We start from the raw sequence: 21,490 nt of genomic DNA, 5'->3' as shown, positions 1-21,490 counted from the left end.
GATTTAAGAGACCAGACTTTGCTTTTGAAAATTACTTTGAGCCAAAATTTCCCCAGATAACTGGGGACTAGCTGCATCTTTAGGCATATATGTGTTCGTATATGCCTTTCCCAGGCTTACACTATGAGGGCTTGACACAGTGGGTCAGAAACCAGCTGAGGGTATTTCCCAATACCAGAGACCTTACTTTTCTGTATCCACCTTTCCTGTAAAGAAGCATCCTCCTCTGTTTTTTTCAGCAGAACAAAAAATATAGAATCTCAATCTGATCTATCTAAGCAAGCATACCACATCTATCACCACAGGCTTTTGAATCAACCAAGGACCCAAAACCTTGATCAGATCTGACTTCAGAGGAATATCTGTACTGCAAGTACCCTTTACTTTCTGCTTCTCCACAGTAAAAAAAAGGAAGGAATGTGGGAGGGGGCTGAGAATGATGTTGCCTATTTATGAACAAGGTATCTTGGAAAGGAGATGAGCGGAGTGACAGCTATCTTAGCTGCCTCTGGGCTTAAGATAAAGAGAGGACTCATGCCTGTGGCTGTTAGTGCAATTTTTTCCACATGGTGCTGGCATTCAGCTCTGGTTTGCTTCTGGTACTGATGGACACTGTAGTAGCGTTTTTCTGTGGTTTTACAAACCACACACTGCGCATTCGCAGCGGCTTGAGAGGGGACCGCTCCCCATGTGACATTTCCAAAGAGCTCTTGGGGACCCAGCAGAGAAAGGGCCCCGTATCACTGAGTGTGTTATGCCTTTGGTATTCACAACCTGGGTTACTCACAGATGAGGCCACATGATCTTGTCTTCCTGGAAGAAAGGTCCGGTTATCGTCAGATCTGATGTCGAGCACTTCCTGCTGCAGTGTGTCACACATTCACACCCAGCGTGGCTGCAGATGCAGTGCTAACAGCTTGCCAGCTCCGAAGCTGTCAGCCTTTTCACAAGGGAGGGGAGGGGGGGGATACTGAGCCAGCAGGATGGTCCTCAGGGACCTGCAGCAGGATCACCTCCAGCTCTGCTTTCTGGTTTAGGTGGCTGATTCCCTTGGGGAAGGGAGTAGGAAGGAGGCTAAAGGTATATTGGTCCGAGCAAAGCTTTGCCTAGTCCCCTATTTAGAAAAGCTGTTAATCCTTTCCCCCCACCCCAAAGTACAGAAAAACACTGTAGATTCCTTAATGTTTCTTTTATTTACAAAAAGGCAAGGTTTTTCTCTCGTACTCATCTTAGCAGCAAGAATAGTTGAAAAGCTTATGAAGATCTATATTAGGACAGGATAACCATCAGTACAACCAGGATACTTGGCCCATGTAATATAGCAAGTTGGGATTCAGTGTCTCTTCTTGAAGTTCATCCTGGAAGATTCTCAAAGAACAGCAAACAGCTGGGCAAGCCTTGTGCTTCCTTATCTGGGAAGCTGTGGGTTCTTCTTCACATGCTGTCTCCTGGAGACAGCAGAGCAGTCCATGTCTTGATGCAGGTGGTGAAGAAGCTGATGAGAGGAGAAATATAGCTCCCTGAGCCCTCTCAGCTGCAGGCAGGCTCAATATCTTTGAGCAGCTCTTTTGAGGTGAAATCCAAGCCAGCGGGTGACCCATAGCTGGGACTCATAATGACATTCAGGCTGCATAATGCAAGGTCAGGTAACAGTGTGGGACCAGGACAAAGGGGAAGCTCAGTGCTTGTACAGGCAGAAGTAGGGAAGAATTAGTCCTGGGTGATAGTCACAGGGGTGACAGAAGTACCGAGAAGTTCGATATTCTTGACCTGTTTGATATAAAACTCTTAGAAGAAAGATGTTTAGCACAGGGCTGGTATTTTCCCACTGCTGAATATTCCAGAAATATGGCAAGAAAGCAGACAGGCAGTACAGATGTTGAATGCAGGGATGGATGTAACCAGAACATCTTGTCTTCCTTTGCCTTGCCAGCTTTCTTCTGTGGTGTGCTGCTTTCTCTCAACCCAGATCAGCAAATGCAGAGGAAAAAGAAAAAAAAAAAAAGGTAGTCTTTGCTATCCCCATTCTTTGTGAGTGGCTTGAGGTTTTCTTTTCAGCAAAGGTGCTGATTCGTGGGTTAGTTTTCTGGGCTCGTTCACCACATCTTTGCCGCTAATTAGGCAATGGTTTCCCTTGAGCAATGGAAGGAATGGGCAGCACCGTTGCGATGTTTTCCACTAATACAGGATGTGGGATGAACTATTCTGCAATCAGCTTATCGTAGTCAAATAACTGTATTTTGCCAGCAGGGCAGAGAGGCTTTCGATTTCATGAAAAATATTGCAGCAAGAATGGGAAATTGTGTGCGTTCTTTTTACTGCCATCATCAGACCTGGGGGAAAGAAGGAGGGGGAAGGGGATTTCCCCAGTATTTTTAACCCAATAATGGGGATTTCTTTTTACACTGCGTTGCTTAGACAGCTGACAGAGTTGTGGCTCTGAGCTGACCTTAGAGACTCGAGTCTAAAGCTGGGCTGTGTAGTGCAAAATGTAATCTCTGATTAAAACCTGAATTGGGGACATCACAGAAAAAAATCACACCTTTGGTTAGTTAGGAGGAGATATCTTCATCCATTTCATCATCGGCCCCAGCACTGACTGGCATTGCTACTGTTCCTTGTACAAAATCTCATATCTACCTCTTCAGGCATTTCTCCCTCCCATTAGAGGTTTTTAGGCTGGGATGAGGCAAATGGACCATGTGCTTGCTGAGCTTCAAAGCTGAGTGCTATTTTACACCAAGATGCAGAGCATGGAAATGCTGTCACAGCCTCCTGCTGGGAGCTGGGAAGGAAAAAACAAACTTTTTTTGGTTTGGTGGGGTGATGGCACCTTGGTGAGGTTTGGGATGGCACTTAAGCAGAATGAGAAGGGGTTTCTGTGCCATTGGATCCAGTAATAGCAGAGAAACAGGTTCAGTTATGAAGGTGAGTCGTTGTTGGCATGTATGCCTAAGAATCAGGCTTCTGTGTCTCCATTAGCTGTATAGCCACTGAACAGCTTTAATATGGCTTTATCATTCTCCATGTATTGCTTTACTGTCCACTAGCCCAGTTCTCCATGCAAAATGTCCTCTCATGTTCAGTGATCTGTTTCTCCAACATTTTATCCTGGGAGCTAGCACTACCCATGCAGCCACCCATGAATTTACACCTTGTCCATCCCATGCCTTTTCTGGTTTGCAGCCCTCTAGAGTAACTGTGTTCTCCAGCATCATTAAAGAACAGTCCCCACAGGTTTGATGCTGAACACATGTTTGTGTCCTGACTAGAAAAACTGTCTATCTAGTCTTCCCTGCAGAAAAGGCCTTTCCCACCTGTGGGTTTTCTCCAGGCAGATCCTAGACGGAGCAATGGCTGTACTGGCTTTGGAGCTCCCTCAGAGAAAGGTAGGCACCAGTGTTTGGGACCTGGCTGGAGAAGGCTATTCTGCATGGATGCTCATCCTGGCTTTGCTTTAGAGATGGAGGTTGAGAGAAAGAGGTAGCATGTTCTCCTGGTGTACAGGGGTCAATCGGAGGACCTGCCTTCCCACTCCCCTCCGTTATATCGATAGTATGGCTGTCACGCGGGTCTGGTGGGTCAGGAGAGTCAGTGTCCAGCTGGCACAGGGCCTCAGCAGGTTGTAAAGCTGCTTTGTCCACCACCTTCTCATCCTGTTTCAGAACTGGTGTTGGTGAGGTGTCTTCACTTGACTGGAGAGCCCCAGAAATAGCCATGGCCCGCTGGGCTTCACCTTCTGACTCTTCTACAAAGGAGCTACGTTGGAAGCCCCGGGTCGCCTTGATACAGTGGAGGAAGTTTTGGGACAACGAGTGCATGTCCTCTGCCAGTGTGCAGAGGTCTGGGGAGGAGAAAGCATGGTAAGACTCGCCATCCTTGCTGCCACTGCCCTCCTGGGTAAAAGGCTCATAGGTGAAGTAGACCTGACAGGGCTCGATCTCAAAGGAGCTGGGAAGGTGGAAGAAGAAGTAGCCTTGGTTGGTGAAGCAGCTGGATACAGAGTGCCCACTAGTTTCTAAGGGAGGATCAGGAGTCAGCGTCCCCTTGGAAAGTAGAAACTGGGATTCCTGTTCAGTCTTCTGCATCACCTCGAGCATGGAGATCTCTGGGGTTGTGCTGTTCACACAGTAGGAAGATGTGGAGAATGGGGAGGAGAGCCATTTCTGATGGGGAAGAAACACAGGAGAGAGACTGTTACCCCCAAAGTATAACACTCAGTGAGGAACCAAAGGTTTCTTCTCCTGAGCACCCACAGCAATCAAGTGACCTTTTCTCTGTCCAAGCAAGAGTTGCTGGAGGTGGTGGGGAGGGAAATTCACATTCATGATGTCTCATCTGCAGGATTTTCTGAGAAAGTATATCTTTCTGTCACTTTGAAATCAAGAGCGGATCTTGCAAGCCTATGTTCTGAGATTTCTGGAGGGGGGAGCAGAAGATGGAGGATTAAAGTGAAAGGAAGAAAAAAAATTACAAGGCCATAAGATGAAGCGAAGGTAGAAACATGAAAAGCAGTACTGAGATGCATCTCATGCAATCTATTCCCAGGTGCTGAACCAGTTTCTGATACATCTAGATGGCCGTATGCAGATTTCTTGTCTAAAGTGCTCTTCCAGGCCCCTTGTGCCTAGATTTCACACTCACCATGAGTGGCATCCTGCAGTGCATCATTATCCTTAAAAATAAACTGGTTTTCATAACATCCAACTTCATTGCCTTTATGGCCAGTAAAGCCAATTTTTCTAGTTCTTTCTGCACTGAGAAAGTGTCTTCAGTGCCTGCTGCACACCCCCGCCCCCCTACTCTGCACTCTTCCCCTGTAGTTTAAGCTTTCTAAGGCTTTTTGCACTTAGGCTTTTCCAAAGCTTTGGTGTCCTCTGGACCCTCTGCAGTTTGTTTCCATTCTTCTTAAAGCAAGATGCCCCTTGGGATCACCTCCCACGTCTTGCATCTGCCACTCCCTTTAATACTGCACAGAATGATAATTGTCTCCTTGCAGCTGCCCATACTTACGGAGAGATTAGGGGAAGGGAGAAAGTGGGGGTGGAGAAAGAAGGGAAAGAGACAACAAGGATACAGAAAACAGCTAAGTGCCATCCAGCGTGATGGCAATTTACATTAGGAGCTGAGGAAAGGCTCACAGCCAGGAGGAGGGGATCACAGCAGGAAATCTGGGGAAGAGCCACCCAGCCTAGGGCAGGCAGGGAGAGACCAAAGTGGGGCAGAAGGGCATCTGAGAGACCAAGCTCCCCTGTTTTCCGCAGGTCCCTTGTTTTCTCTCAGCCTCCCTGTTAGGGGAGCAGAGCGCTGAGGTTTGCGTGGTTTGCCGTTTCTCAGTTCTGTAATTAGAGATGCCTCAGCCGCATGTCAAGTTTTAGAAGGTCAGAAAATAAAACCCGAGCAGAGAACCCAGCAGCTGGTGCTACAGGCACATGCGTCGTGCGTGCACATGTAGGTCTGACAAGGAGCTGTCTGTCCCAGGCACGTGCAGCTGGACCCTCCTTTCCCTCATTACCACATGGCTCCATCCCCAGTCCCATACCTGAATGTCACCTCCGTGAACAGAAACGAGTGGGGGAAAGAACTTGTCAGGGTCTGGGATGTGAATCTTCAGGATCTTCTTAAACCTTGAGAAGAGAGAATGAAGAGGAATGAAGCAGGGCCTGATCCTGACCAATCTGGCACTGTGGTGGGGGTATGCAGCTCATGGGTACTACCCTGGTGTGGGGGGAGGTAAAATAAGAACAAGCCCAAGGGCTCTCCTTACTCTTGAGTGGCCTGAAACACACTAACTGAGGGATGAGAGGTGTAGAGATGAGGCAGTTAAACCTGACATTGGAAAATACACTGCCCTCAGCCTTTTCCCTGGGGAAGCATGACCAACAGCTCACTGGTTTCTTCCCTGCCTTGGCGGGTCACCTTAACCTCTCCACCTGCCCCCTTGAGCCCCTGTCCTGATGACAAGCTGGGCAGGTCTCTCTCCTTTCCAAGCTCCAGCTGCTGTCATCTGTCCCCTCTTTGCTTTGCTGCCACCACAATGACTCAGAGGACCACGTATCCTGAGCAGGACCACCACTGGCAAAGCTGTACCACAACCCTCTGCCTTGTTAGCAGGATGCTGCATGGTATAGGTAGGACGTGCTGGCCGTGCAAGCCATGTGAGTACATTTTGCATCAGTCCAGAGGCCTCTACTTTACTGGAACCAGTGTGTTGTCATCCTGAGGCAGCATGAAGTGATCTAATCTGCTCCTCAGTCCCTCGGAGAGGTTGGCTGATCCTGTCAGCTCTTTGCTGAAGCTTTGCTGTGGGATGCTCTGAGGAAAGACCCTCCTGACCTCCAGAGGCAATCAGTGTACTCTCTGAAGCATCAGAATTTGCTAGTTCTTGCATATAAACTACCTTACATCACTGCAGATGCTATTTTTATTCATGCATGTCTAATCCTTCCTTGGATCTTACCTCAGCATTAACCTCCATCCAATTCCCCCAGGTTAATTATACTCCATGGAGAAAGGAGGCCTTTTTATCTCTCTGTGCCATATAGTTAGCACTTCCTCACCTTTGTGTTATGACTCAAGGTAAAACACAGTGACAAGTGACTTTCTGAGTATCCATCTTCCTCCAGCATGCCTCTCCTTCTTTCCTTACAGAGAAGCCATCCAGCCTCTGCTGCCTCATTCCTGAGAATATTTCTCCCTGCTCCCTGCCATGAACATCAGCACCCTGCTTCTTCGCCCCCGTCCTGAGATGCAAAAACCTGCGGCCATTTCTAACCTCGCCATGCTGACAGGTCACTTTCCTTATTATTGCACGGGGTAACCTTGTGAGATGTTTTCAGTTCTGAGAAAAAGCAGTGTCTAGGTAGAAATGCTGGAAAAGAGATCTTTAAAACATCACATAGAGGTTTACCAGCATGTGATGAGAGACTTCAGGACTGCACAGACCAGGGAGAGGAAGAATTGTACTCCTCACTCAAGAATTTTGCCTACAGCCCAAATGTCACCACGTCCTTTCTGAGCTCTTCTGGGAGTGTTTAAATGAGAAGGTAGCAGTACCTAGGCTGCCTGGTCCTCTCTACTGAGGGAGTGCTCAACCCAGTGGCCTGCTTTTTAAGAGGCAATTTTGGTGCATCCCTGCCGGGGAACACCACTTAACCCCTGGACAACAGAAATGCTGTGGTGACTGTTTTTAATTCAGCCAGGGCATGGCACCAGATCACAGGAGCGCAGCACAATACCATGATGGTGGGGAAACCACATCATCTTGGTGGTGATATATGTCCCCAGACAAATGTCAGCCTCAAAAGGCTGGGCTATAAACCATATATTTCAGTCGCTGTCTATCCTGAGTAATGCCAAGTGAAAAATAACACAGGTTTTGAGAAGACACACAAGATATAGGAGAGGAAAATTTGATTCCCATTTACCATTTCAGGGTCCGTAAGTTAATAAGGAAGGCAGTCCCAATGATCACAAAGATGCAACTGCTCACTATAAGAGCTGGCAGGACCGGCCGGGATGTTTCTGCAAAATGAGAGAGAATGAGGGAGTTGCTGTGAAAATTTAGTCAGGATACTGGAGGCAGGAGCTGCAGCCCTAGTGTGGCTGTTCAAGGTGATCAAAGTGGGCCTTTATTATAATTTTATATAATATTATAAAACTGTACAAAATTATAATATACAGGGCCTTTATTATAAATTGTGTAGGATGCCTTTGAGCTGCTATGGGTTTCAGAGTCTGCTTGGCATTGCTTAATAGATAATTTGTGCTGAACAGCTTGAACTCCCTGTTCATAACAGCACCACAGCTGGGGGTTGCCACAGATGAAGTGCCACAGTCTACTGGTTGAAGTGTCCATCAACCTGTCTGTCTCATTGCAAAGGAAAGCAGAGGGTCCTAGAATCAGCTTAACTGGGACTGGAGACTTGAAACAACATTATGAGTCGTTGGGGAGACAGAGTCACGGGGTTCATGGGTCTTTGAGAAGGCAGGAAGACCAAGGATGGAGAAGGTTAGGGGTCAAGGGTCTGGATTCTTTCTTTGGAGAGGTGCAGGAAAGCTTTAGGAGGCTAGGAAGGTTACAGCTTTCCACCATATTTTAGTACTTGGATTGTAGGGTTAGGAGAAAGAAACTGAGTTCCCAGATTGCCAGCGCTGCCAGCACTCCTCAGGCTTGTCTGGCATCATCTCAAACTTTTCTTAATCTATCTCTTTCACACACATCTCCCCCATACACCTTTGCTTGGTCTTGCTATTCTGGTGCCTGTCTCCTCTGCCTGCCCCCTCATGTCCCTCCATCCCTAGTGTCCCTTGGTCTGGGCCTGCAGAGCATCTCTGGAGTAGTTGTGAGAAAAATACAAGAAGGAGGAGGCATTTTTAGGACATCCTTTCTTTGCCTGTCCTTGAGATGCTACTCAGATCACTTTGTCTCCTCTGCCTCTGGTACCCTGGTTATCTTTGGGTCTTGGTTGCTATGACAACTGGTTGCGGCTGTATCCTATTCATTGACATCACACGCTGTCAAAATTTGATCGCCACAGCAATACAGTGCCCTTTCTAAACATAGCTCCTCTGTTTATACCAGCACCAGGCACAACAGGGAGGGGCTGAGCAGGGGCAGAGTGGGGATGACATGAGAAGGAATAACCTCTATCTGCTTATTTTTTGGAAAAGAAATGACAGAAACCACAGCCAATGACTCACCGAAAAGACTTGCTCAGGGCACTATCTTTCAAGGCCGGAGGTGTCCTCTGTGCTGTGGTTCAAGGCAGTGACTGATGCCAGTCCCAGCAGACCTTTTTGGAAGGGACTTAACATGCTTGTAAGTCTCTTCCATTCTCCGTGAGACTTTGCTTCCTAGGCTCAGGTGTCCTTTGGTTCAGGAGCTGAGCTCTCTGTTTCACTGCATTTCACTGATCAATGGCTCCAATGAACTGGGCCATTTTAGAAAGCTGGATTTATGTTCCTAGGTCACATTAGCACCTGGGAAAACGCCAGTCCTGGCCACTGCTTTGGCAGGTCAGACATCTGGCCTTACTGCTCTGGGGAAGCAGTCCCTGATTTACATCTTGTGGATTTTGCCTGGCTTCTGGAAGTCACAGGGGCTGTGCTGGGGTTGGGGGGGGTCTTTGCCCTTAAGCCCTGTTGAGCCTGCCTGACCTAACAGATTAGGAAGGCCAGATTGTTTCCAACCTTTCTACTGCTCTTTGGTCAACACAATCCTCCCTACCCATCTTCTTCCAGCTTCTCAGCCTGCTTTGGCCCTTCTACCTTGTTTTCCCTGAGTCCCCATTTTCCCCTCCAAGTGAGACTGCTTGACTCTGATCCTTACGGTCAGCATGTGTCCTCCACAGTATCGTCTTGCTCCAGTCGCTCCACACGCCTTTGTAGGTACCTGAGGCGCTTGGCCTTGCACGGACAGCTGCCTCGTATTTTGAGTTGGGTGAGAGGCTCTCAAACACCACCCACATCTGGTCCTGCAGAATGGTGAAGATCCTGGCCTCCTGGGAGTAGGGCAAAATTAGAGCATCATCAACACCCTGGCTTACAGCCTCATGCACCCATCTCTTCCAAGGCCCTCAGAGAGGACTTGTCTCAGATCCCTACACCTTGTGCATTGCTTGTTCACCCTGCAGGAAAATTCTTCTTTGCTTTGCTTTTTTCATCCCTTTCAGGTCTTTCCTGGAGCTGTCTGGATTTCTTTGTGGCAGCACTAAGTAAAACAGGATTCGTGTCTGCTTTCATGTCATCACCAAATGCTGGCAGCAGGTGACACATATAAAAGGGGCGGGGGGTGTCATCTGCTCTCCAGCTTCACCAAAACTGGTTTTGCCCTCAGCAGAGGTCCAGGAGCAAGTCCTGGGTGATGTAAAGAAGACCAGGATTCGTATGGTGACAGGTCTTAGTACCTCCATCTATACTCACCTCCCAGGATTGACTCGTGGCTCGATACCGCACTTGGTATTCCCGCTCCCCATTCAAATAGTGAGAGGAAATTTTCAGGCTCCACGTTAAGTTGTAGGTGTTTTCAGATTTGCTAACCAGCTGAAGATCTTCTGGAGGCCTCAGCTTTACTGAAAAGAGAGAAGGAGCAGGGCTGACACCTCTGCACTATCTGTCCATAACAAGACTCCACCACAAACCCCACCGCAGCAGGGTTGGTGTCTTGGCTGTGCTCACAGACTCCAGCCAGCCACAGCCACAAGAGATGGTTAGTGAGTTCCCCCTCTCTCTTCCTCCTTCTTCCCCACTGTCACTGATGGCAAAAGACCACAGTTGCCTCTGGACTCTGTTAAAAGCAGCTCCTCCTGTGAGTGCAATCAATCCCACATGGCCATGCATCCTACCCTGTAAGGGTGATCCACAAGGCAATTGCAAGGGCAGGAATGGAGCATGGTTGGGGAGAGAGCTGCTTCCCAGCTGCTCTTTCAGAGAGCTACAGCCACGGGGGATGGAGTTACACAGACTGTCTAGGCTGATCCTTCCCAATCCCTGACTCCAGCCATGCCTTCTTATGCCTCACCTTGCAGCAGCTCTTTTGGTGTCTCCTTGAGCCATGTAAACTCACACGACCAGCAAACAAATGACCCAAGCAGATGTTTTTCGGCTGGATTAGTGAGTTGAATCCTTTCAGCAAAGAGTGACGCATGCCAAAGCTGGCTTAAAGGAGGGTGGAAGCACATATCTGGTAGGAGGGGCAGGGGAAGAACAGCAAAACTTTCCCTCCTTCCTGCAGCACGCATTTTTCAGGAGGTCAGCTGAGCTGTCATTGCCTGTTTGAAGCCAGAACTCCTAGTGCAAAGCACTCTAATTAAACAGTGTCCCAGATACAGGACAGGATAGGAAGTGACTGGCATGATACTGCATGTTAGAGGTGCAAGTGGCAGAAGTCAATGTGGTTTATCTGTGCTAGTTGTAGCAGAGGACAAGGAAAAGACACAAGTCTAAAATCAGCTATAGGTATTGCATAGGGGTGGATGGGGAAGAGAAATGAGCTATCATTTTGTGGGGAAGCTTCAGAGACTGCAAGACAGATGAGTACTCACTATTTGCAAGTGGACTGAAATCTTCTATTTGCACAGGTATAGACTTATTCTCTCCAATGTGGCAATGGACAGAAATGGTAAGACGGTCTGAAGCGGTGAAGCATTGAGTCTGCAAGGAAAATTTACCGTTAGTGACACTGAAGCCTCATCAATAAGCATTCATATTTCTAAGCATTGCCTGTGTATAAGAGGTTTAGGAATACTTGACAATAAATATGGATGATATTTGTGACTGAAAGGCATAAGCCTCAGTGGCAAGTGAGGAACCAAAGATTTATACTTCATGTGGTTGGATTTTTTTTGTTCATTGGCAAGAAGGGCACAAAATATTGTGATATGCTAGTTTCCTAGGATTGCTGTATGTGCTGACTAAGCAGAAAAAAAGTTACTTCCTATAAGTGACATTCATTGAGAAAACGTATTTTTACTAAAACATTTTCTGTTCATTGGTAAGATTGAGATGACATTAGTATTAAATATTACTCTTGAAATGCAATGATACTAAAGGGCCACATATATCATACAGTATTAAATAAGCAATAGGGAAATTAGCTTGATTAGATAGAAAGAAAAGATTTTGGAGCTGTTTATCAACCCTGCAATTTGTCTTTGTGCACGATGCACAAATGTAAGAAAGCTTGTCCATCATTAGAACTGGTTGTGACTTTATCAATAAGGAGAATTAGCTTGTATTTGGGTGGGGTTTTATTCTGAAAACACAAGGACTACAGTAACTCTGGATATGACTGAAGAAAGTACATAATGAGTCTAAAAAAAGACTGCTTTAAACAAAGAATAATAGCTAGAGGATTTGCATCACCATCAGCTCCACTGATGTGTCGCTGTTGCATCTTGCATTTGACACATCTAACCAGACTTCCCAGTAGTTAATGATCTGGAAAATGGTACTGACCTCTTCAAGGAAAATGAGGTCAAGAGGTGACCTAAGAGCTGGTGGTGATATCCATCCCTCCTCAGAGGAAGGGATTAGGGCCAAACCCAGCTGAGACATGGAACACTGCATGTGATCTGTCTGTCCTGCACCTCTTCAGCACATGTCAGGACAGCATGGCTCAGCTCACAATGAAGCTAATCCCTCCTGCAGGGGAACCCACAGGGATGATGCATATCAACAACACACAACATCAAGCCCAACTCCAGAACTGGAGTCAGGGATTAGATTTGGGCTTTTTATACTGCTCCTGGCTGTCACACTGTTTATACACCCCAAATCCACATACAAATCCTTTCCACCTTGTCATTAGCCAGGACATCCCAGATGAATTACTCACATTACTCTTTTCGCTGAAGGTCTTGTTGCACTTCAGTCCTGTCGTGTGTTCTGCCTTGTGTAATTCACAGTGCTCGGATCTGTCATGTAAGAATATTGATCTGGGTTTTAAGCAGGAGAACTCCAGTGAGCTGGGGAGGCTTTTTTGTATTTTGTCAAAATTTACATAACACTAAAGGCCTTTCAAAGCATTTTGCATCCTACCATATTTGCTGAACAGGGTACAGCAAGGAAGTAATCCCACTTTCTCTTCCCACTGCGTCACTCAGACAAATTTCACATACTGGCACATGGAGAGTCAATGTATCCCAGTTATTTCAAGCGAAAGATAACAGTAGGTTTCCAGTTTCCAAGTCTACACAAAACCCTCTTGCTACCTCCTCTGCTTCCTGTTGATATCAGAGGGCTTGCAGACCCCAAACTCACCTGCTGCCCACAACTGCACCAACATGGCCCTGGAAGACAAGTGCCTGTTTCAACCCCTCCAGGGTTTACAGGTCTCCTTCAAGCCACTGACAGTCCTGTAGGATCTCAGATACAGACCGAGATGCACCTTCTGAACCAGGTCACATCCCAGCCAGCCAGGACCATACGTCACACGTGGCAGCGCTACGCCATGACCTCTCTTCTGCTCTGACAAGCGTGGCTGGACAGCCAAAACTGAGCTATGGCACAGGGGGTGACAGGGTGGGAGACCATCTGTGGGGCTGCAGCTGAGGGGGTATCAGACTGAGCTGCCTGCTCCAGCTGTAAGGTCAGATCAATCCTAGGACTTGCTGATGGTGGGGAGAGGTGGTAACCTAAAGCCCTGGTCAAGCAATGGCACAGTTCCAAATCCAGCCCCAGCCTCTGTGATTCACACCCGTGGAGCAACATAAATCTTTTGGCTTTCTAGGTCCATGCGCCAGGCCCCAGAATATATTTGCCCATTTCACCCTGTTGGAGGTGTCTCTATGACAGTCACAAGCAACCCACTCACTGCCAGAATCATGCTGAGCGTCTCCTTATGACAGGCACCCAGGGGAGCCCCGGGGAAGGCTGGTAAGTCTCTTGGCTGGAGATGTCATACTTGGAGACCACAGAGACTCAGCCAGCCCCCACTGTGGTACTGGTCACACACCTACCCCTCTGCTGGAAGATGTGTGGGAGAGGAAAACATCGTGGATTGAAAGAGATGAAAGGGCTGGGGGAGACAGTGGGAACAATAATGTCCTTCATTTACTGTTACTCAGGGTGCAACATCCCAGCTCATCCTGGCAAATGGCCTCTGTATAACTTTAATTCCACCTTCCTCCAACCCCATCTCTATACATCCTCTTTTTCCATTGAAAATGCCTTTCAGTCCAGAGGATGGCTACCAAGGAAGAGGGATTTTTTTGAAAATGAAGCACAGACAGAGCTATGGAGCTGGAAGATGGGCTGTGCTAGACAGTTTGGGACCGTCAGATGACAAACTCTGAGCAGGGGCCAGCATCTCACCCCAAATGGGGTCAGAGACAGAGTTCAAGACAAAGCTCCTTGCCTCTGCGACTCCACTACGTCTGACCTGGCGGCGAGGATCCTACATTTTTGTTAAGTGGTAAACTTTCCAAAACACTTTTCATTCAAAGCATTGGCTTTCCTCAGCCTCTCCAGTCACCCACCTGCCACAAAAACCTAACTTTGATGAAATCTCCAGCTGGCATGCTCCTTCAACCAGGTCCCTGCCTGGGTTCCAGTCACAGAATAGGGCTGCCCGTGAGTCATACCAACAAGTTAGGCTGGAGGCACCTGCCAGCAGAGAAGAGATGGAGAGCATCGTGGCTGAATTAGCAATGATGTTTGTCATTAACCATCACCTCAGACAGTTCTACCCCATCCCAAACTACAGACTGACTCCTCTGCTGGATAACTGTCTCCAAGTAAGAAAGGCAGAGGCACTCACTTCTCTATGTCCTTGGAGGCTGATGTTCTCATAAGAGACCTGTAACTATTGCAGCCTCCTCCGGCTGTGTTGCACCGCAACACACCGTGGTGCACACACTCCTCCGGCTGACCCCCTCCCTGCTCGCCCAGCTGGTATGGGTGAAGGGAATCACTTCTTACCTTGTGCCAAGTCTGATGCCCGTGAGAGAGACATGAGGCTGAACAGCCAGAGGTGACACAGAAGCAGCAAAGAGGGCTTCATCGGTACTGGAGACACACTGAAAGAGAGAAGACGCCCCCCCAACATAACTCAGCAATGCAAATTAGGAAGATGTCATCTCACAGGAGGCATCCGCTGTCCTAGGGCAGGGCTCAAAGCCGGTGCCGATCTTCCAGGCTCAGAAACTCATACTCCTTCTCCGGAGTCTGTGCTTTTCCCTCAGCACCTCATTGTTTTCTTGCCTTGGGTGCTTTGCTCAGCACTGAAACCGTTCGCAGTGCAGCACAGATGGGCTGTTTGCAGGGGTAATGCCTTCTGGAAATGCGTGTGTGAGCACACAGCAGTCTGCGTGTGTTGTTTCAGGCTGCTTGCTGACTAAGGTAGAGAGTGCTGCCTCGGTTGCACATGGCTTGTGCTTTGAAGAGCTTCTTTTTTTGGTCAGCCCTAGGGTTGAAATAACTAGGTGCTTGCAGAGTAAGAGGGGTCTCTGCCTGCAACTGACAGAAGTTAGTTGCAGAGTCCATGGCTTAGGAGGTAGATTTTAAATAGCTTGTTTGGGACAGGGAGGAAATCAGGAAGAAGAAGGAGTTTATCAGGTTCTGGAAAGTCAAGGCTTTACCGTATCACAAAATACTACATAGTTATGCACAAACCATGCACCATCCTCACCAAGTAGACCCCGCACTGCCTTGGAAGGAGCTGTGCTTTTAGGTGTAGCAGAAAATGTTGGCTTTGTAATTAGGAAACTGCACCACCCCTCATCCACCCGTGGCACCCAGGAAGACTCCTTGTCTTAGAAAGCCTATGCAGCCATGCTCCGTATTGGACAGACTGGGCTTATGGGCTTCTCATCCAATCCTTCCCCTCTCCCCATCCACCTGGACACCCGTACCTTGAGGTCTGCCTCTGCCCACAGAAGGGACCTCCGTCACCTCGCAGCAAGCCTGAAACCCAGTCAGAGCTGAGCAAAACAAGACAGAGTCCCACTGGACCCTGCTGGGACTGCCAGGGGAGTGGGAAGAGAGTTTATAAAAGGCTGGCATGAAGCATATCATCGATTCCCGTTGTGATAAAAGATTAGGTTCAGATGAAGAAAAACATGACGACAACACATTAACAGAAAAAGGGGAGAGAAAGAGAGAGAAAGCAAGCAGGCAGCGTAGTTGTGAGATGTGGGGTATGATTTGAGAGGACTGTGGAGAGACAGAGAGATAAATACATGCTCAGCCCTCCCCAGCAGCAAGATTCAGTTTGTCAGACCGAAACTCCTTCCAAGACGCTTTTCGGATCAGCCACCCCCGTGTGGGAGAGAGCTGGCATCACCCCCTTTACCTTCCAGCTCCAGGCACTGAGCGGTCCAGACAAAGGGAGTCCCCGGGGACCAGGTCGTGTAGTTGGATGGAAGCAGGTGCTGGACGTCAAACCGTGAGGGGAACGGGGACGGGGGAAAGGGAGAGGGATGGAGGCAGATCTCCTAGCTCAGTGCATGTCCAGGTGTCAGCCAGCGCTGCTGGCACGAGAGGAGGGGTGCCTCCAGCCTGGCAGTTCTGCTGCGGAGCTGTTCCTCTCGGATGTGCGTGGTCTCTCTCTGTCTTCTCCCTCTCACCTTTGCACAGGAAACTGCCGCTTGCTTGCCTTGTCAGACTGAGACGAGGCCCTGAAGTATCGAAAAGGCTAGCGAGGCCGAGAATAAAAAGCCCCAAACCACGTCCTACTTCCTGCTGGTAAAGCGATAGGTGCAGAAACAAGGGTGGAGGGATCAGGTGTTAGCTTGCAGTACTCAGATATACTGGGACCAGTTTGTAGCTATTGCTGGGAAGCAAAAGAGAGAGAGAGAGAAGGACCTCTTCTCTTGGGACATCAGCAAGAAACCCATAGCTTCCTCTTTCAGACACCCGAACAGATCATTCATATCACTCTTGGGGTCTGCACATGTGCAAGGATCACTTTGAAACTGGATAGGAGTCAATTTGCAGCAGAAATACTGTGGACCGCTTTGTGAAAAATAACTCGAGTCATTGACCTAAGCAACACCAGAATGAAACCAGCCTCCACATCAGTGCCCCAGTTTCAGAGGATCCATCCTGGGTCAGAGCAGGAGTGGAACGAGGGCAGTGCAGAGTGTGAGCAAGCTTGAGGCACAACCCTCACACTTGCAGATGGTGTGACACCACAGGAACACCCATCCTGCAGCCTCCCTACCCAGCCGAGCACCCCACTTGCTCCGCAGAAGGAGGAATCACCTCCTCCAACCTGAGCCTCACAGCTAGTCCAGACAGGCAAAACCACCCCGCGGTAGCTGCAGTGCTGGTTTGGCATGGCTTGTCCATTCAACAGGCCAGACAGGGATGCAAAAAAATATGTCCAACTTCTTCCAAAGCTTTATGTGCCCTCACCCTCACAGATGGATGACCGCTCACAGGCCCTGCAGGGCACATTTAGTTTTAGAAGATCCTTTTGCCACAGGCAGACGTCTTCCCCAGAACACTTTGCCTTCACATCCCAAGCCAAGACAGATGGACAAACACAAACCCCCAGCCCAATGCTTGCCCTGTTCACAGATAGGCGTGCACATGCATACATGTCCCCGCACATCTCTCTTTTTACGTACGCAAACACAATTCTCTGAAGTGCAGCGTATCGCGTTTCCTGTCTGGTCTGGGCTTCACAAAGGTGGCCACTGATGTGGGGCCAAGTGATGAGAACCTCCTTTCATACACACGGTGGTCACCGCGCTCTGTGCTCCTCACCTTTGTCTCCTAGAGACCTCAAGGCCCGAGCTCGGGTCCGCCAAGCAGGTTTTGCTGACCAAAAATGGCCAGAGGCTAATCTGAAGTCTCCAGGCAGTTCCTTTTTGCGGACTCTATCAACCTGGAGGATGGGGCCTCCTTTACCAACAAAGGGATCTTGGTTTCAGGTAGTGGAAAAAGGGTGTGGGAGGAGGATGAGGTTTTAGTCACAGGCAGCCCAGCCCAGAGGCTGGATCTCAGAATATATTAGACCTCAAAAAGAAATAGTGTTGGAACGAAACAGTGATTTGGAGGCATGGGCGGAACCATTTTGAAGGAGGTTGCAACAGTAGATCCTCATAGCCATTTCTGGGAGAGCATTGCAGCTAATCCAGCATCAAGCACTCACTTAGCCAGCAGTCTGGAGTGCAACACCGCTTTCCTCACCACGCATGACATGGACCAGGAGTCTGAGAGGTGTCATTTGGATGCTCTTGCTAGTCATCTGAAGACTCCTGTCACGGCCACCCTTTGTGATGGCAACTGGGTAATCTGACCAGCCAGCCTCTCTTGAAGAGGAGCAGGGGAGAGGACAGGCTGTGTGCTCTCCTCCTCTGGAAATCACTGACTGTGGTAGTTGCACCTTGGAGGGTCCCACCAGGGTGGAGCTGTAATGGCAGGTATCATCAGGGCACAGCCTGTCTTTCCCAGGAACTCTTAAAATGAATGCAGCTTATTCTGGCACAGAAGTCCTCTCCTGAAGGAATTAAGTGCTCTGTGTGTAACTCCTTGATATCACCAGCCCTGCAGCTGCAATGGAGTTTTCACGTTAACCATAATTTTTCCTGTTTGTCCATCAGACTGAGAAATCTGTGCCTTCCTTCAGATCAGAGATCACTTTGGGAAAGCAAGAGCACAAAGTACCCATTTTTTATTGTTCAGCTTATCAAAAGAAAAAAACCCAGTTTCCCTGTTTTTTCTTTTTTCCTTTTTTTAATGTGTAAGTATCAGATGAGGTTGGTTTTGCACTGTGTTACCTGAAATAGTGGAAGAAGAAAACTTAACATGTAGTTAGTCCCTAGAGAAGATGAGCAGCTGCTACAGTTGAAAACAAGGATTTATCTGGTCAGCCAGTTCACTGGAGAGTCTTTTCTAAATCTGGGTGTCTCCAATAGATTCTCATGCAGATTTTTTAATATCTGGTAAGGACTGATGTCACATTGAAGAATTTCCCAATGAGGGTCCTAACGGAGAGCCAGCTTTCCTCTATCCAGCCACCTTTGCTTAACAGTAGTAAGGGATATACCTCTTTGTCAAGTATGACTGGAACTGATTGACTTTTCCAAAATTGTGGAGAGGGGGAATGGTCCAACAAATCAGCTAACAGACAGCCAAACACCACTGTGTGGAGACACAGACAGCCTCAGCAGGTTTAATTTCCACTGGAAACACAGTTTAAAATGTTCTAAAGCACCAACTGTGTGGCATAAGTAAGAAAGGGTTTCCTACACAGGCATGATACCTTGACTGTGTCCAGACCCCTTCTGATACAGATAAATACACTTGCTGTCAACACAGTTTTCAGACTTGATTGCTCAGGTTGCTGTGCTACTGAGAATTTGGCACTTTTTATCTCCTTTACACCGATGTTGTTAGGAATGATGCCATTTGTAATGTGAGAAGCCAAACAAAACCACATTGTCAGCAACACATGCGAAGTGTTCTTGTGATTACCTTCCTGTCCCCATAATGGTGACTGAGACGGGCGAACTCACTAGTCAGTGTTGTTGCTCAGTACTAAAGCAGCAGGTAAAAGTGTAGTGTTGGAGGTTTGGTTGGCCAGATCAGTGTTTCAGGGGCAATATAAGTTTTAAAAATCCTCAAGGCTGGGGCAGATACTTATGCACAGGCTCGTCTTTTTGCCCTCACTCTGATTTCATTAGAGAGCAGTGCTGCTGAAACTTCTGATTTTCAGTTGCATGTCCACTGAAAGTCTCTGCAGAATGGCAAAGGTGAACAGGAGAACAGAGAGAGTGAATAACTGTGAAGTGCAGAAGTATTGCGTGGTGTCAAATTATCAACGATTCATCAATTCATTAGCTGTTGTTAGGCTAGGCACATCCCTTCCCTTTGCTGGCTCTCAGCTGGGACTGGAGTCCCAGGCTAACTGGGTTGCCTTGCCTGTGGTTTACAAACCACCCAGCTCACCAGCAGCAAGCTCAGTGGAAGGCTCAGTAGATCCATCTCGGTGTCCCGTCCCCATGGTGCTCTGGATTGGAGTAGTGGGAAGGGTGCAGAGCCAGCAAGACGTGAGGGGCTAAGGGCAGAGATGCCCTGATGGCCACCAGATTTCGCTTCCTGACAGGATACACTGTGATGATCTCTAGACACTCTGTAGGTTATTTCTGGTACTTTCCAAATAATGTTGTTTTAACTATAACCTTTACGTTGAATTTCCTGCCATTCGTATACGTGCGCTTCTCAAAACTACGACGTTGTTCTACATCTGCCGTTATTTTCCCCTTAAATTGTGTTTCTACTCCGAAAAAGTCTGTAAAAAATGGCCCTACGGGGAACCACTGTTTAGTCTATCAGTGAGCTCTGTATTGAATTACCAGTCTAAAAGAGGCTTTGCTTTGTATCAAAATGGCAATCTTGGGCCGACATTAAAGAGGTTTTTTTTCTCCTGCTCCATCATCCCTAGGGATATTGCTGCTATAGGCTAACTGCTGCCCTCAGGTTAACTTCTACCACCACGTTTAAGTGGAGAGTCATTTAAGCAATGGAGTTTAAGTTCTGGAATCAGGTACCACAATGGAGTAACCGTGCTGGGCAACAAGCGTAAAGCCCGCCTACACAGCAGAAGATATTCCTGCGTTTCTTCACTTCCAACTTCTGTCCCACAGAGAGTGTCCTGATAGATCTGCCTGATAAAAGCAGAAGACATCAAATATTCACATGAATACACAAAAAGTTCGACAATAGGGATACCCTCGCCCTGGAGGCGATGGAAGAACATAGATAAAAGTGGTAGGAAGCTGAGACATTTGCAGGCACTCTCACCCGCGGCAAGTCTGGGGCCACAGGTGGGAGTGGATGGAGGAGGTGTTCACTTTCACTCCCTGACAGTGATGGTCACAGGCCCAGAGAAGTGGGCGAAAAAGGGTGGGAGGGGAAGCATGCTACTTTCGAGCAGTTTCACTCTTAGCCTGCCTAACACACAGCTATGAACTTATGAGCATGAGCACGGGACAGTCACAAGATGCCCCCGCTTAGGACCTGAGCCCTGGCTCTTCATTACGTTTGGGTTGAAGTTGACAGTGTCAAGACTTTGGTCTGAAGGGCTGGAGCCCACACAGCAGGCTCAAGGCTTAAGAGAGCTCCTAATTGTGGATACCTGCCTCCCTGATGGGTGCTTGTGGTCCCACAAGGGCTGCTCAGACCTGGAGTTCCTCCCTTGAGATGCTCATGGAAGACCTGGGCTGCCACCCTGGGCCTGGCACTCTGTGTCCCTCAGCACCCTTGGGCTCAGCAACAGGGAGGGAGGCCGGTACCTATGCCCTCGTCTGTGCCTGTGGACACAGTGTGTGAGGCACAGCAGGCGTTTGAGCCACAGCAGTGTGGCAAGTAATCTCTGTCAGCTGAATTGTGGCATCTGTGTATGCAGATGGCCTCAGCCTGGCACACCTGCCATGGAAAACTCACCAGTGTGAACTGGAAGGAAGGTGGCATACCCATGGGACTATCGATGTATTCGTACAGCTCTCACATCCTCTCTGCGTCTCAATTTCCACAGCAGAGAAAGGGGCGTAAAGAACATCTTCCCATCTTCATCGAGAACTGAGATTCACAGACCAGGCAACAGATACTGCATCGCACACAGGTGTCCACTGCCCAGGTCTGTAGGGACATTATTGACTTCTAGTATTAAATTATGTCTGTGCAGGTCCCTGAGGGTTCCCCTGGTGTTGAATGCTGAAGATACATGGCCAGAGTGCCTACTAACTTGCTCACAGACCTGTATTGAAGAGGGAGCGTCTGTGCAAGTTACATCATCTACAGGAGGGCAGCATTAGATTCAGAGACCAGCCTTACACCAAATCTAAGCCCGAGCAAGGTAATGACCTGAATGCTGGCTGATTTGCTATTCAGCACCAGCGACTGCTCTCGTCCTTGAGGGAAATTATTACCTTGTTACCTGGGCAGTCTTGGAAAGATAAAGCCCTGCTCTGTTTTGCAGCCTGCCAATGTGTTACATCTCTCTCTATTAAAGTTAGAGGGCTTGTGTGCAAATGCTTGA

General features: G+C 48.3%; 1 protein-coding gene across 2 annotated transcripts; it reads right to left on the bottom strand.

Moving 5' to 3' along the window:
- Positions 1 to 1,170: 1,170 nt before the first annotated feature.
- On the bottom strand, positions 1,171 to 17,607 carry IL2RB (interleukin 2 receptor subunit beta). 2 transcript variants are annotated; one of them, XM_069807304.1, is made up of 10 exons: positions 15,794 to 17,607; positions 14,422 to 14,519; positions 13,980 to 14,106; positions 12,338 to 12,437; positions 11,046 to 11,154; positions 9,925 to 10,073; positions 9,332 to 9,503; positions 7,428 to 7,524; positions 5,543 to 5,627; positions 1,171 to 4,166 (listed from the first exon to the last, which is right to left on the bottom strand). In XM_069807304.1, exons 2-10 carry the CDS (start codon positions 14,501 to 14,503, stop codon positions 3,342 to 3,344), a joined length of 1,746 nt encoding a protein of 581 aa, XP_069663405.1. In that variant the 5' UTR covers positions 14,504 to 14,519; positions 15,794 to 17,607; the 3' UTR covers positions 1,171 to 3,341. The 2 variants fall into 2 exon arrangements, with proteins under 2 accessions (XP_069663405.1, XP_009915252.2); XM_009916950.2 differs by having other exon boundaries at positions 14,422 to 17,607.
- Positions 17,608 to 21,490: the final 3,883 nt, after the last annotated feature.

The sequence above is a fragment of the Haliaeetus albicilla genome, chromosome 19, assembly GCF_947461875.1.
Source record: "Haliaeetus albicilla chromosome 19, bHalAlb1.1, whole genome shotgun sequence".
Classification (NCBI taxonomy): domain Eukaryota; kingdom Metazoa; phylum Chordata; class Aves; order Accipitriformes; family Accipitridae; genus Haliaeetus; species Haliaeetus albicilla.
This window is presented reverse-complemented; position numbering and strand designations above follow the sequence as displayed.

Coding starts and splice junctions, on each gene's coding strand:
- IL2RB (XM_009916950.2), bottom strand. CDS start 14,548: ATGTTGGGGGGGCGTCTTCTCTCTTTCAGTGTGTCTCCAGTACCGATG. Junction 11,155..12,337: donor CCTTCAGCGAAAAGAGTAAT/GTGAGTAATTCA, acceptor TTTTCCTTGCAG/ACTCAATGCTTCACCGCTTC. Junction 7,525..9,331: donor GTGGAGGACACATGCTGACC/GTAAGGATCAGA, acceptor CTCATTTTGCAG/AAACATCCCGGCCGGTCCTG.